Source organism: Bombina bombina, chromosome 4 (genome assembly GCF_027579735.1).
Source record: "Bombina bombina isolate aBomBom1 chromosome 4, aBomBom1.pri, whole genome shotgun sequence".
In the NCBI taxonomy this organism is placed as follows: domain Eukaryota; kingdom Metazoa; phylum Chordata; class Amphibia; order Anura; family Bombinatoridae; genus Bombina; species Bombina bombina.
This window is the reverse complement of record NC_069502.1, coordinates 441,189,895-441,206,030: the sequence shown is the minus strand read 5'-3', so window position 1 is coordinate 441,206,030 and position 16,136 is coordinate 441,189,895. Positions and strand designations below refer to the sequence as shown.

At 36.3% G+C, this 16,136-nt stretch overlaps 1 protein-coding gene across 1 annotated transcript in view; it reads left to right on the top strand.

The window, feature by feature from the left end:
* The window catches only part of LOC128657535 (mucin-16-like), a 75,818-nt gene that overhangs the window by 24,427 nt on the left and 35,255 nt on the right, over positions 1-16,136 (top strand). The window contains exon 3 of the mRNA XM_053711908.1: positions 89-14,794. Coding sequence (XP_053567883.1) covers positions 89-14,794 — 14,706 coding nt within the window. The remainder of the gene's footprint in view (positions 1-88; positions 14,795-16,136) is intronic.

Here is a 16,136-nt window from a genome sequence, read left to right as displayed (position 1 = left end):
AACCTTCCAGTAACACATATGAGTCTGTTGAAAACATTTGGTACCATATCTTCAACTGACTTAAAATCCTCTTCTTCATATTCTAAAGCAACGTTTGTCTCATCCACTAATTTACCATCTGGACACCCTCTGACTACTGAATCAGGTCTGACTGATTTTTCAATTGAATTCACAACTGAATCTACATCTAATGATGCAGCAAGCAATCCAAAAATTACGTCATCATCTACTGAAGCATCAAGCAGCTTAATATCTAAATATCCAGAAAGTACAAAATTACCCAGTGAACCTACAATTGTCCATTTGTCAACCCCCTCATCTAGCCAAGCTGTACCTACTGATAATGGATTTACCACATTATCAGCAGAACCTACTAGTATAAATTTAAATACAGGTGATCAAACTATTTTATCATCAGCATACTCAAGAAGTACAACACCATCTAGTCTATCCTCAAGTACTATTCCATCCGGTCAACCATCTACTGTGTTTTCATCTGCAGAATCTCTTAGTACAGCTTTATTCACTGAAACAGATATTTCTACTTTGTCAGTAAAACCAACTAATTCTTTCTCCGCTGCAGAAGAAGGGAGCAGCACGAAAACATCTACCTATTTCAAAAGTACTTTGTCCGTTACAAATTCTGAGGGTACACCTACACCTAATGAATCTGAGAGCAGTGTTCCACCTACTTTTCAAGACATAACTACTTTATCTAATGAAGCAACTAGTTCTGATGTGTCTACTGGAATGATTGATAACCTGTCAACACATTACACAAATGCACCTTCTTCAACTTCTGAACCAATATTAAGTTCAACCCCTACAATACCACCTGGAACCTCTCCATTAACTGAACAAAGCATTACAACTTTATTGACTGAATACACAATTTCTCCTTCATCAAATGAAGCTGCAAATACCCCAAAAAGTACCTCTTACTTAACAGAAACAGCAAGCAGTTTTGTCTCTACAACATTTTCACAAGGTATTGAATCATCTATTGAACCTTCCAGTAACACATATGAGTCTGTTGAAACATTTGGTACCATATCTTCAACTGACTTAAAATCCTCTTCTTCATCTTCTAAAGCAACGTTTGTCTCATCCACTAATTTACCATCTGGACACGCTCTGACTACTGAATCAGGTCTGACTGATTTTTCAATTGAATTCACAACTGAATCTACATCTAATGATGCAGCAAGCAATCTAAAAAGTAGTTCATCATCTACAGAAGCATCAAGCAGCTTAATATCTAAATATCCAGAAAGTACAAAGTTACCTAGTGAACCTACAAGTGTCGATTTGTCAACCCTCTCATCTAGCCAAGCTGTACCTACTGATAATGAATTTACCACATTATCAGCAGAACCTACTAGTATAAATTTAAATACAGGTGATCAAACTATTTTATCATCAGCATACTCAAGAAGTACAACACCATCTAGTCTATCCTCAAGTACTATTCCATCCGGTCAACCATCTACTGCGTTTTCATCTGCAGAATCTCTTAGTACTGCTTTATTCACTGAAACAGATATTTCTACTTTGTCAGCAAATCCAACTAATTCTTACTCCGCTGCAGAAGAAGGAAGCAGCACGCAAACATCTACCTATTTCAAAAGTACTTTGTCCGTTACAAATTCTGAGGGTACACCTACACCTAATGAATCTGAGAGCAGTGTTCCACCTACTTTTCAAGTCATAACTACTTTATCTAATGAAGCAACTAGTTTTGATGTGTCTACTGGAATGATTGATAATGTGTCAACACGTTACACAAATGCACCTTCTTCAACTTCTGAACCAATATTAAGTTCAACCCCTACAATACCACCTGGAACCTCTCCATTAACTGAACAAAGCATTACAACTTTATTGACTGAATACACAATTTCTCCTTCATCAAATGAAGCTGCAAATACCCCAAAAAGTACCTCTTACTTAACAGAAACAGCAAGCAGTTTTGTCTCTACAACATTTTCACAAGGTATTGAATCATCTATTGAACCTTCCAGTAACACATATGAGTCTGTTGAAACATTTGGTACCATATCTTCAACTGACTTAAAATCCTCTTCTTCATCTTCTAAAGCAACGTTTGTCTCATCCATTAATTTACCATCTGGACACCCTCTGACTACTGAATCAGGTCTGACTGATTTTTCAATTGAATTCACAACTAAATCTACATCTAATGATGCAGCAAGCAATCCAAAAAGTAGTTCATCATCTACAGAAGCATCAAGCAGCTTAATATCTAAATATCCAGAAAGTACAAAATTACCTAGTGAACCTACAAGTGTCGATTTGTCAACCCTCTCATCTAGCCAAGCTGTACCTACTGATAATGAATTTACCACATTATCAGCAGAACCTACTAGTATAAATTTAAATACAGGTGATCAAACTATTTTATCATCAGCATACTCAAGAAGTACAACACCATCTAGTCTATCCTCAAGTACTATTCCATCCGGTCAACCATCTACTGTGTTTTCATCTGCAGAAACTCTTAGTACAGCTTTATTCACTGAAACAGATATTTCTACTTTGTCAGTAAAACCAACTAATTCTTTCTCCGCTGCAGAAGAAGGAAGCAGCACGCAAACATCTACCTATTTCAAAAGTACTTTGTCCGTTACAAATTCTGAGGGTACACCTACACCTAATGAATCTGAGAGCAGTGTTCCACCTACTTTTCAAGACATAACTACTTTATCTAATGAAGCAACTAGTTCTGATGTGTCTACTGGAATGAGTGATAACCTGTCAACACGTTACACAAATGCACCTTCTTCAACTTCTGAACCAATATTAAGTTCAACCCCTACAATACCACCTGGAACCTCTCCATTAACTGAACAAAGCATTACAACTTTATTGACTGAATACACAATTTCTCCTTCATCAAATGAAGCTGCAAATACCCCAAAAAGTACCTCTTACTTAACAGAAACAGCAAGCAGTTTTGTCTCTACAACATTTTCACAAGGTATTGAATCATCTATTGAACCTTCCAGTAACACATATGAGTCTGTTGAAACATTTGGTACCATATCTTCAACTGACTTAAAATCCTCTTCTTCATCTTCTAAAGCAACGTTTGTCTCATCCACTAATTTACCATCTGGACACCCTCTGACTACTGAATCAGGTCTGACTGATTTTTCAATTGAATTCACAACTGAATCTACATCTAATGATGCAGCAAGCAATCCAAAAAGTAGTTCATCATCTACAGAAGCATCAAGCAGCTTAATATCTAAATATCCAGAAAGTACAAAATTATCTAGTGAACCTACAAGTGTCGATTTGTCAACCCTCTCATCTAGCCAAGCTGTACCTACTGATAATGAATTTACCACATTATCAGCAGAACCTACTAGTATAAATTTAAATACAGGTGATCAAACTATTTTATCATCAGCATACTCAAGAAGTACAACATCATCTATTCTATCCTCAAGTACTATTCCATCAGGTCAACCATCTACTGTGTTTTCATCTGCAGAATCTCTTAGTACAGCTTTATTCACTGAAACAGATATTTCTACTTTGTCTGCAAATCCAACTAATTCTTACTCCGCTGCAGAAGAAGGAAGCAGCACGCAAACATCTACCTATTTCAAAAGTACTATGTCCGTTACAAATTCTGAGGGTACACCTACACCTAATGAATCTGAGAGCAGTGTTCCACCTACTTTTCAAGACATAACTACTTTATCTAATGAAGCAACTAGTTCTGATGTGTCTACTGGAATGATTGATAACCTGTCAACACGTTACACAAATGCACCTTCTTCAACTTCTGAACCAATATTAAGTTCAACCCCTACAATACCACCTGGAACCTCTCCATTAACTGAACAAAGCATTACAACTTTATTGACTGAATACACAATTTCTCCTTCATCAAATGAAGCTGCAAATACCCCAAAAAGTACCTCTTACTTAACAGAAAAAGCAAGCAGTTTTGTCTCTACAACATTTTCACAAGGTATTGAATCATCTATTGAACCTTCCAGTAACACATATGAGTCTGTTGAAACATTTGGTACCATATCTTCAACTGACTTAAAATCCTCTTCTTCATCTTCTAAAGCAACGTTTGTCTCATCCACTAATTTACCATCTGGACACCCTCTGACTACTGAATCAGGTCTGACTGATTTTTCAATTGAATTCACAACTGAATCTACATCTAATGGTGCAGCAAGCAATCCAAAAAGTAGTTCATCATCTACAGAAGCATCAAGCAGCTTAATATCTAAATATCCAGAAAGTACAAAATTACCTAGTGAACCTACAAGTGTCCATTTGTCAACCCCCTCATCTAGCCAAGCTGTACCTACTGATAATAAATTTACCACATTATCAGCAGAACCTACTAGTATATATTTAAATATAGGTGATCAAACTATTTTATCATCAGCATACTCAAGAAGTACAACACCATCTAGTCTATCCTCAAGTACTATTCCATCCGGTCAACCATCTACTGTGTTTTCATCTGCAGAATCTCTTAGTACAGCTTTATTCACTGAAACAGATATTTCTACTTTGTCTGCAAATCCAACTAATTCTTACTCCGCTGCAGAAGAAGGAAGCAGCATGCAAACATTTACCTATTTCAAAAGTACTTTGTCCGTTACAAATTCTGAGGGTACACCTACACCTAATGAATCTGAGAGCAGTGTTCCACCTACTTTTCAAGACATAATTACTTTGTCTAATGAAGCAACTAGTTCTGATGTGTCTACTGGAATGATTAATAACCTGTCAACACGTTACACAAATGCACCTTCTTCAACTTCTGAACCAATATTAAGTTCAACCCCTACAATACAACCTGGAACCTCTCCATTAACTGAACAAAGCATTTCAACTTTATTTACTGAATACACAATTTCTCCTTCATCAAATGAAGCTGCAAATACCCCAAAAAGTACCTCTTACTTAACAGAAACAGCAAGCAGTTTTGTCTCTACAACATTTTCACAAGGTATTGACTCATCTATTGAAACTTCCAGTAACACATATGAGTCTGTTGAAACATTTGGTACCATATCTTCAACTGACTTAAAATCCTCTTCTTCATCTTCTAAAGCAACGTTTGTCTCATCCACTAATTTACCATCTGGACACCCTCTGACTACTGAATCAGGTCTGACTGATTTTTCAATTGAATTCACAACTGAATCTACCTCTAATGATGCAGTAAGCAATCCAAAAAGTACGTCATCATCTACTGAAGCATCAAGCAGCTTAATATCTAAATATCCAGAAAGTACAAAATTACCTAGTGAACCTACAAGTGTCTATTTGTCAACCCCCTCATCTAGCCAAGCTGTACCTACTGATAATGGATTTACCACATTATTAGCAGAACCTACTAGTATAAATTTAAATACAGGTGATCAAACTATTTTATCATCAGCATACTCAAGAAGTACAACACCATCTAGTCTATCCTCAAGTACTATGCCATCCAGTCAACCATCTACTGAGTTTTCATCTACAAAATCTCTTAGTACAGCTTTATTCACTGAAACAGATATTTCTACTTTGTCAGCAAATCCAACTAATTCTTACTCCGCTGCAGAAGAAGGAAGCAGCACGCAAACATCTACCTATTTCAAAAGTACTTTGTCCGTTACAAATTCTGAGGGTACACCTACACCTAATGAATCTGAGAGCAGTGTTCCACCTACTTTTCAAGACATAACTACTTTATCTAATGAAGCAACTAGTTCTGATGTGAAAACTGGAATGATTGATAACCTGTCAACACGTTACACAAATGCACCTTCTTCAACTTCTGAACCAATATTAAGTTCAACCCCTACAATACCACCTGGAACCTCTCCATTAACTGAACAGAGCATTACAACTTTATTGACTGAATACACAATTTATCCTTCATCAAATGAAGCTGCAAATACCCCAAAAAGTACCTCTTACTTAACAGAAACAGCAAGCAGTTTTGTCTCTACAACATTTTCACAAGGTATTGAATCATCTATTGAACCTTCCAGTAACACATATGAGTCTGTTAAAACATTTGGTACCATATCTTCAACTGACTTAAAATCCTCTTCTTCATCTTCTAAAGCAACGTTTGTCTCATCCACTAATTTACCATCTGGACACCCTCTGACTACTGAATCAGGTCTGACTGATTTTTCAATTGAATTCACAACTGAATCTACATCTAATGATGCAGCAAGCAATCCAAAAAGTAGTTCATCATCTACAGAAGCATCAAGCAGCTTAATATCTAAATATCCAGAAAGTACAAAATTGCCTAGTGAACCTACAAGTGTCGATTTGTCAACCCTCTCATCTAGCCAAGCTGTACCTACTGATAATGAATTTACCACATTATCAGCAGAACCTACTAGTATAAATTTAAATACAGGTGATCAAACTATTTTATCATCAGCATACTCAAGAAGTACAACATCATCTAGTCTATCCTCAAGTACTATTCCATCCGGTCAACCATCTACTGTGTTTTCATCTGCAGAATCTATTAGTACAGCTTTATTCACTGAAACAGATATTTCTACTTTGTCTGCAAATCCAACTAATTCTTACTCTGCTGCAGAAGAAGGAAGCAGCACGCAAACATCTACCTATTTCAAAAATACTTTGTCCTTTACAAATTCTGAGGGTACACCTACACCTAATGAATCTGACAGCAGTGTTCCACCTACTTTTCAAGACATAACTACTTTATCTAATGAAGCAACTAGTTCTGATGTGTCTACTGGAATGATCGATAACCTGTCAACACGTTACACAAATGCACCTTCTTCAACTGCTGAATCAAAATTAAGTTCAACCCCTACAATACCACCTGGAACCTCTCCATTAACTGAACAAAGCATTATAACTTTATTGACTGAATACACAATTTCTCCTTCATCAAATGAAGCTGCAAATACCCCAAAAAGTACCTCTTACTTAAAAGAAACAGCAAGCAGTTTTGTCTCTACAACATTTTCACAAGGTATTGAATCATCTATTGAACCGTCCAGTAACACATATGAGTCTGTTGAAACATTTGGTACCATATCTTCAACTGACTTAAAATCCCCTTCTTCGTCTTCTAAAGCAACGTTTGCCTCATCCACTAATTTACCATCTGGACACCCTCTGACTACTGAACCAGGTGTGACTGCATTTCCAATTGAATTCACAACTGAATCTACATCTAATGATGGAGCAAGCAATCCAAAAAGTAGTTCATCATCTACAGAAGCATCAAGCAGCTTAATATCTAAATATCTAGAAAGTACAAAATTACCTAGTGAACCTACAAGTGTCCATTTGTCAACCCCCTCATCTAGCCAAGCTGTACCTACTGATAATGGATTTACCACATTATTAGCAGAACCTACTAGTATAAATTTAAATACAGGTGATCAAACTATTTTATCATCAGCATACTCAAGTACAACACCATCTAGTCTATCCTCAAGTACTATGCCATCCGGTCAAACATCTACTGTGTTTTCATCTGCAGAATCTCTTAGTACAGCTTTATTCACTGAAACAGATATTTCTACTTTGTCTGCAAATCCAACTAATTCTTACTTCGCTGCAGAAGAAGGAAGCAGCACGCAAACATCTACCTATTTCAAAAGTACTTTGTCCGTTACAAATTCTGAGGGTACACCTACACATAATGAATCTGAGAGCAGTGTTCCACCTACTTTTCAAGACAAAACTACTTTGTCTAATGAAGCAACTAGTTCTGATGTGTCTACTGGAATGATTAATAACCTGTCAACACGTTACACAAATGCACCTTCTTCAACTTCTGAACCAATATTAAGTTCAACCCCTACAATACAACCTGGAACCTCTCCATTAACTGAACAAAGCATTACAACTTTATTGACTGAATACACAATTTCTCCTTCATCAAATGAAGCTGCAAATACCCCAAAAAGTACCTCTTACTTAACAGAAATAGCAAGCAGTTTTGTCTCTACAACATTTTCACAAGGTATTGACTCATCTATTGAACCTTCCAGTAACACATATGAGTCTGTTGAAACATTTGGTACCATATCTTCAACTGACTTAAAATCCTCTTCTTCATCTTCTAAAGCAACGTTTGTCTCATCCACTAATTTACCATCTGGACACCCTCTGACTACTGAATCAGGTCTGACTGATTTTTCAATTGAATTCACAACTGAATCTACATCTAATGATGCAGTAAGCAATCCAAAAAGTACGTCATCATCTACTGAAGCATCAAGCAGCTTAATATCTAAATATCCAGAAAGTACAAAATTACCTAGTGAACCTACAAGTGTCCATTTGTCAACCCCCTCATCTAGCCAAGCTGTACCTACAGATAATGGATTTACCACATTATCAGCAGAACCTACTAGTATAAATTTAAATACAGGTGATCAAACTATTTTATCATCAGCATACTCAAGAAGTACAACACCATCTAGTCTATCCTCAAGTACTATGCCATCCAGTCAACCATCTACTGAGTTTTCATCTACAGAATCTCTTAGTACAGCTTTATTCACTGAAACAGATATTTCTACTTTGTCATCAAATCCTACTAATTCTTACTCCGCTGCAGAAGAAGGAAGCAGCACGCAAACATCTACCTATTTCAAAAGTACTTTGTCCGTTACAAATTCTGAGGGTACACCTACACCTAATGAATCTGAGAGCAGTGTTCCACCTACTTTTCAAGACATAACTACTTTATCTAATGAAGCAACTAGTTCTGATGTGTCTACTGGAATGATTGATAACCTGTCAACACGTTACACAAATGCACCTTCTTCAACTTCTGAACCAATATTAAGTTCAACCCCTACAATACCACCTGGAACCTCTCCATTAACTGAACAAAGCAGTACAACTTTATTGACTGAATACACAATTTCTCCTTCATCAAATGAAGCTGCAAATACCCAAAAAAGTACCTCTTACTTAACAGAAACAGCAAGCAGTTTTGTCTCTACAACATTTTCACAAGGTATTGAATCATCTATTGAACCTTCCAGTAACACATATGAGTCTGTTGAAACATTTGGTACCATATCTTCAACTGACTTAAAATCCTCTTCTTCATCTTCTAAAGCAACGTTTGTCTCATCCACTAATTTACCATCTGGACACCCTCTGACTACTGAATCAGGTCTGACTGATTTTTCAATTGAATTCACAACTGAATCTACATCTAATGATGCAGCAAGCAATCCAAAAAGTAGTTCATCATCTACAGAAGCATCAAGCAGCTTAATATCTAAATATCCAGAAAGTACAAAATTACCTAGTGAACCTACAAGTGTCGATTTGTCAACCCTCTCATCTAGCCAAGCTGTACCTACTGATAATGAATTTACCACATTATCAGCAGAACCTACTAGTATAAATTTAAATACAGGTGATCAAACTATTTTATCATCAGCATACTCAAGAAGTACAACACCATCTAGTCTATCCTCAAGTACTATTCCATCCGGTCAACCATCTACTGTGTTTTCATCTGCAGAATCTCTTAGTACAGCTTTATTCACTGAAACAGATATTTCTACTTTGTCTGCAAATCCAACTAATTCTTACTCCGCTGCAGAAGAAGGAAGCAGCACGCAAACATCTACCTATTTCAAAAGTACTTTGTCTGTTACAAATTCTGAGGGTACACCTACACCTAATGAATCTGAGAGCAGTGTTCCACCTACTTTTCAAGACATAACTACTTTATCTAATGAAGCAACTAGTTCTGATGTGTCTACTGGAATGATTGATAACCTGTCAACACGTTACACAAATGCACCTTCTTCAACTTCTGAACCAATATTAAGTTCAACCTCTACAATACCACCTGGAACCTCTCCATTAACTGAACAAAGCATTACAACTTTATTGACTGAATACACAATTTCTCCTTCATCAAATGAAGCTGCAAATACCCCAAAAAGTACCTCTTACTTAACAGAAACAGCAAGCAGTTTTGTCTCTACAACATTTTCACAAGGTATTGACTCATCTATTGAACCTTCCAGTAACACATATGAGTCTGTTGAAACATTTGGTACCATATCTTCAACTGACTTAAAATTCTCTTCTTCATCTTCTAAAGCAACGTTTGTCTCATCCACTAATTTACCATCTGGACACCCTCTGACTACTGAATCAGGTCTGACTGATTTTTCAATTGAATTCACAACTGAATCTACATCTAATGATGCAGTAAGCAATCCAAAAAGTACGTCATCATCTACTGAAGCATCAAGCAGCTTAATATCTAAATATCCAGAAAGTACAAAATTACCTAGTGAACCTACAAGTGTCCATTTGTCAACCCCCTCATCTAGCCAAGATGTACCTACTGATAATGGATTTACCACATTATTAGCAGAACCTACTAGTATAAATTTAAATACAGGTGATCAAACTATTTTATCATCAGCATACTCAAGTACAACACCATCTAGTCTATCCTCAAGTACTATGCCATCCGGTCAAACATCTACTGTGTTTTCGTTTGCAGAATCTCTTAGTACAGCTTTATTCACTCAAACAGATATTTCTACTTTGTCTGCAAATCCAACTAATTCTTACTCCGCTGCAGAAGATGGAAGCAGCATGCAAACATCTACCTATTTCAAAAGTACTTTGTCCGTTACAAATTCTGAGGGTACACCTACACATAATGAATCTGAGAGCAGTGTTCCACCTACTTTTCAAGACAAAACTACTTTATCTAATGAAGCAACTAGTTCTGATGTGTCTACTGGAATGATTAATAACCTGTCAACACGTTACACAAATGCACCTTCTTCAACTTCTGAACCAATATTAAGTTCAACCCCTACAATACAACCTGGAACCTCTCCATTAACTGAACAAAGCATTACAACTTTATTGACTGAATACACAATTTCTCCTTCATCAAATGAAGCTGCAAATACCCCAAAAAGTACCTCTTACTTAACAGAAACAGCAAGCAGTTTTGTCTCTACAACATTTTCACAAGGTATTGACTCATCTATTGAACCTTCCAGTAACACATATGAGTCTGTTGAAACATTTGGTACCATATCTTCAACTGACTTAAAATCCTCTTCTTCATCTTCTAAAGCAACATTTGTCTCATCCACTAATTTACCATCTGGACACCCTCTGACTACTGAATCAGGTCTGACTGATTTTTCAATTGAATTCACAACTGAATCTACATCTAATGATGCAGTAAGCAATCCAAAAAGTACGTCATCATCTACTGAAGCATCAAGCAGCTTAATATCTAAATATCCAGAAAGTACAAAATTACCTAGTGAACCTACAAGTGTCCATTTGTCAACCCCCTCATCTAGCCAAGCTGTACCTACTGATAATGGATTTACCACATTATCAGCAGAACCTACTAGTATAAATTTAAATACAGGTGATCAAACTATTTTATCATCAGCATACTCAAGAAGTACAACACCATCTAGTCTATCCTCAAGTACTATGCCATCCAGTCAACCATCTACTGAGTTTTCATCTACAGAATCTCTTAGTACAGCTTTATTCACTGAAACAGATATTTCTACTTTGTCATCAAATCCTACTTATTCTTACTCCGCTGCAGAAGAAGGAAGCAGCACGCAAACATCTACCTATTTCAAAAGTACTTTGTCCGTTACAAATTCTGAGGGTACACCTACACCTAATGAATCTGAGAGCAGTGTTCCACCTACTTTTCAAGACATAACTTCTTTATCTAATGAAGCAACTAGTTCTGATGTGTCTACTGGAATGATTGATAACCTGTCAACACGTTACACAAATGCACCTTCTTCAACTTCTGAACCAATATTAAGTTCAACCCCTACAATACCACCTGGAACCTCTCCATTAACTGAACAAAGCATTACAACTTTATTGACTGAATACACAATTTCTCCTTCATCAAATGAAGCTGCAAATACCCCAAAAAGTACCTCTTACTTAACAGAAACAGCAAGCAATTTTGTCTCTACAACATTTTCACAAGGTATTGAATCATCTATTGAACCTTCCAGTAACACATATGAGTCTGTTGAAACATTTGGTACCATATCTTCAACTGACTTAAAATCCCCTTCTTCGTCTGCTAAAGCAACATTTGCCTCATCCACTAATTTACCATCTGGACACCCTCTGACTAAGGAACCAGGTGTGACTGCATTTCCAATTGAATTCACAACTGAATCTACATCTAATGATGCAGCAAGCAATCCAAAAAGTAGTTCATCATCTACAGAAGCATCAAGCAGCTTAATATCTAAATATCCAGAAAGTACAAAATTACCTAGTGAACCTACAAGTGTCCATTTGTCAACCCCCTTATCTAGCCAAGCTGTACCTACTGATAATGGATTTACCACATTATCAGCAGAACCTACTAGTATAAATTTAAATACAGGTGATCAAACTATTTTATCATCAGCATACTCAAGAAGTACAACACCATCTAGTCTATCCTCAAGTACTATGCCATCCGGTCAACCATCTACTGTGTTTTCATCTGCAGAATCTCTTAGTACAGCTTCATTCACTGAAACAGATATTTCTACTTTGTCTGCAAATCCAACTAATTCTTACTCCGCTGCAGAAGAAGGAAGCAGCACGCAAACATCTACCTATTTCAAAAGTACTTTGTCCGTTACAAATTCTGAGGGTACACCTACACCTAATGAATCTGAGAGCAGTGTTCCACCTACTTTTCAATACAAAACTACTTTGTCTAATGAAGCAACTAGTTCTGATGTGTCTACTGGAATGATTGATAACCTGTCAACACGTTACACAAATGCACCTTCTTCAACTTCTGAACCAATATTAAGTTCAACCCCTACAATACAACCTGGAACCTCTCCATTAACTGAACAAAGCATTACAACTTTATTGACTGAATACACAATTTCTCCTTCATCAAATGAAGCTGCAAATACCCCAAAAAGTACCTCTTACTTAACAGAAACAGCAAGCAGTTTTGTCTCTACAACATTTTCACAAGGTATTGAATCATCTATTGAACCTTCCAGTAACACATATGAGTCTTTTGAAACATTTGGTACCATATCTTCAACTGACTTAAAATCCTCTTCTTTATCTTCTAAAGCAACGTTTGTCTCATCCAATAATTTACCATCTAGACACCCTCTGACTACTGAATCAGGTCTGACTGATTTTTCAATTGAATTCACAACTGAATCTACATCTAATGATGCAGCAAGCAATCCAAAAAGTAGTTCATCATCTATAGAAGCATCAAGCAGCTTAATATCTAAATATCCAGAAAGTACAAAATTACCTAGTGAACCTACAAGTGTCGATTTCTCAACCCTCTCATCTAGCCAAGCTGTACCTACTGATAATGAATTTACCACATTATCATCAGCTGAACCTACTAGTATAAATTTAAATACAGGTGATCAAACTATTTTATCATCAGCATACTCAAGAAGTACAACACCATCTAGTCTATCCTCAAGTACTATTCCATCCGGTCAACCATCTACTGTGTTTTCATCTGCAGAATCTCTTAGTACAGCTTTATTTACTGAAACAGATATTTCTACTTTGTCAGCAAATCCAACTAATTCTTACTCCGCTGCAGAAGAAGGAAGCAGTATGCAAACATCTACCTATTTCAAAAGTACTTTGTCCATAACAAATTCTGAGGGTACACCTACACCTAATGAATCTGAGAGCAGTGTTCCACCTACTTTTCAAGACATAACTACTTTGTCTAATCAAGCAACTAGTTCTGATGTGTCTACTGGAATTATCGATAACCGGTCAACACGTTACACAAATGCACCTTCTTCAACTGCTGAACCAATATTAGGTTCAACCCCTATAATACCACCTGGAACTTCTCCATTAATTGAACAAGGCAATGCAACTTTATTGACTGAATACACAATTTCTCCTTCATCAAATGAAGCTGCAAATACCCCAAAAAGTACCTCTTACTTAACAGAAACAGCAAGCAGTTTTGTCTCTACAACATTTTCACAAGGTATTGCATCATCTATTGAACCTTCCACTAGTACATATGAGTCTGTTGAAACATTTGGTACCATATCTTCAACTGAATTAAAATCCTCTTCTTCGTCTTCTAAAGCAACGTTTGTCTCATCTACCAATTTACCATCTGGACACCCTCTGACTACTGAACCAGGTTTGACTGCATTTCCAATTGAATTCACAACTGAATCTACATCTAATGATGCAGCAAGCAATCCAAAAAGTACTTCATCATCTACTGAAGCATCAAGCAGCTTAATATCTAAATATCCAGAAAGTACCAAATTACCTACTGAATCTACAAGTGTCAATTTGTCAACCCCCTTATTTAGCCAAGCTGTACCTACTGATAATGAATTTACCACATTATCAGCAGAACCTACTAGTATAAATTTAAATACAGGTGATCAAACTATTTTATCATCAGCATACTCAAGAAGTACAACACCATCTAGTCTTTCGTCAAGTACTATGCCATCCAGTCAACCATCTACTGTGTTTTCATCTGCAGAATCTCTTAGTACAGCTTTGTTTACTGAAACCGATATTTCTACTTTGTCAGCAAATCCAACTAATTCTAACTCTGCTACAAACGAAGGAAGCAGTAGCACCTTATCATCAGAACCCACTAGTTTTCAAACAAATACAGATGATAAAACTAATTCCTTGTCAACATTTTCAAGAAGTTCAGAACCATCTACTGCAGCTTTTCGAACCATTTCATTTCCTGAACCAGGTATACTATACACATTACTTACACTCTTAATGAATTTAATTACATTTTTCTTTATTTTAAAGTGACATAAAAAAACTTTTTTTTTCATTTTTTTATTCACATTTTTAAACAACTTTCCATTTTATTTCTATTATCAATTTTGCTTCATTCCCTTGGTATCCATTGTTGACAGAGAAGCAATGCACTACTGTGAGCAGTTTAAACATATTTATAAGCCAATGACAAGAAACTTATATGTGAAGCCACCCGCCAACTTCTAGCTCCCAGCTACTGGGCCTACTTAGGTATGCATTTCAACAAAGGATACAAAGGGAACTAAGTAAATTAAATAAGAGAAAAAAATTGGAAAGTTGTTTAAAATTGTTTGCTGTATCTGAATCATTAAGGAAAAATTCTGTATTTCATGTTCCTGTAATAACAATAAAAAAACTATGGGCTAGATTACAAGTGGAGCGCTTTTGTGCGCTGGTATTACAAAGTGGAGCCCTATTATCGATTGTATGCAAGGGATATGTAGCGCTCCACTTGTAATCTAGCCCTATATATTTTTTGTTAAGATCAAAAGAATGTTTGTTTAACCACAGGGAATCCCACGTTTAGTTAATTAACCAGACATCTGACTGATTGTGCGCAAGTTATATTTAGCGCTCCACTTGTAATCTAGCCCTAAATTAAACATTTTTGCCAGATAGTGTATATATGAGTGTAACGTTTTATTTTAATGTACTTATGTTGTACTTGGTGCAACTATTTTTTTACCTCATACACTTTACGCTAGGTCTTCACTCTCGCTAACCCGACAAATGCAATTTTTATTTGTGATCAAGTGCACCTGCTAATTTTCAACTTGTAATAATAATCAGCCGTGATTTTGCTTATCTCAACCTGCTCTAGCTTTAGTGCACCACTTGTAATCTAGCCCCTACTGTAGTTTTTGTAGATAAAATTACCAGGGCATGTTACATCTCTAAACTCAATTAATTACTGATTGAATGGCTCAGTTATTTGGATATGCTCTCCTGAGCTTGTGTATAAATTTCTACCTACAAGGAGCACTTCCAGCACAGAAGAGACCTGCACTGAATCAGCTAGACGGATCATGGGAAGGGCCTTATGGTGGAAAATAATATCTGCAAACCTATCTATCTGGCTCTTGTGTCCTAAAATGTACTAACTGTAAATCATTGATATAGGCAAAGCTTACTACTTTATTTACTGACTTTATTTAATTTCTGTGGATTTAGAAACTAACTTAATTATCTATAACTAATAATCACATGTTTTAATGAAGATCTTTAAAGTTTCCTGCAAAAAAAACAAAACAACTCTTCCAGTTTAGCAA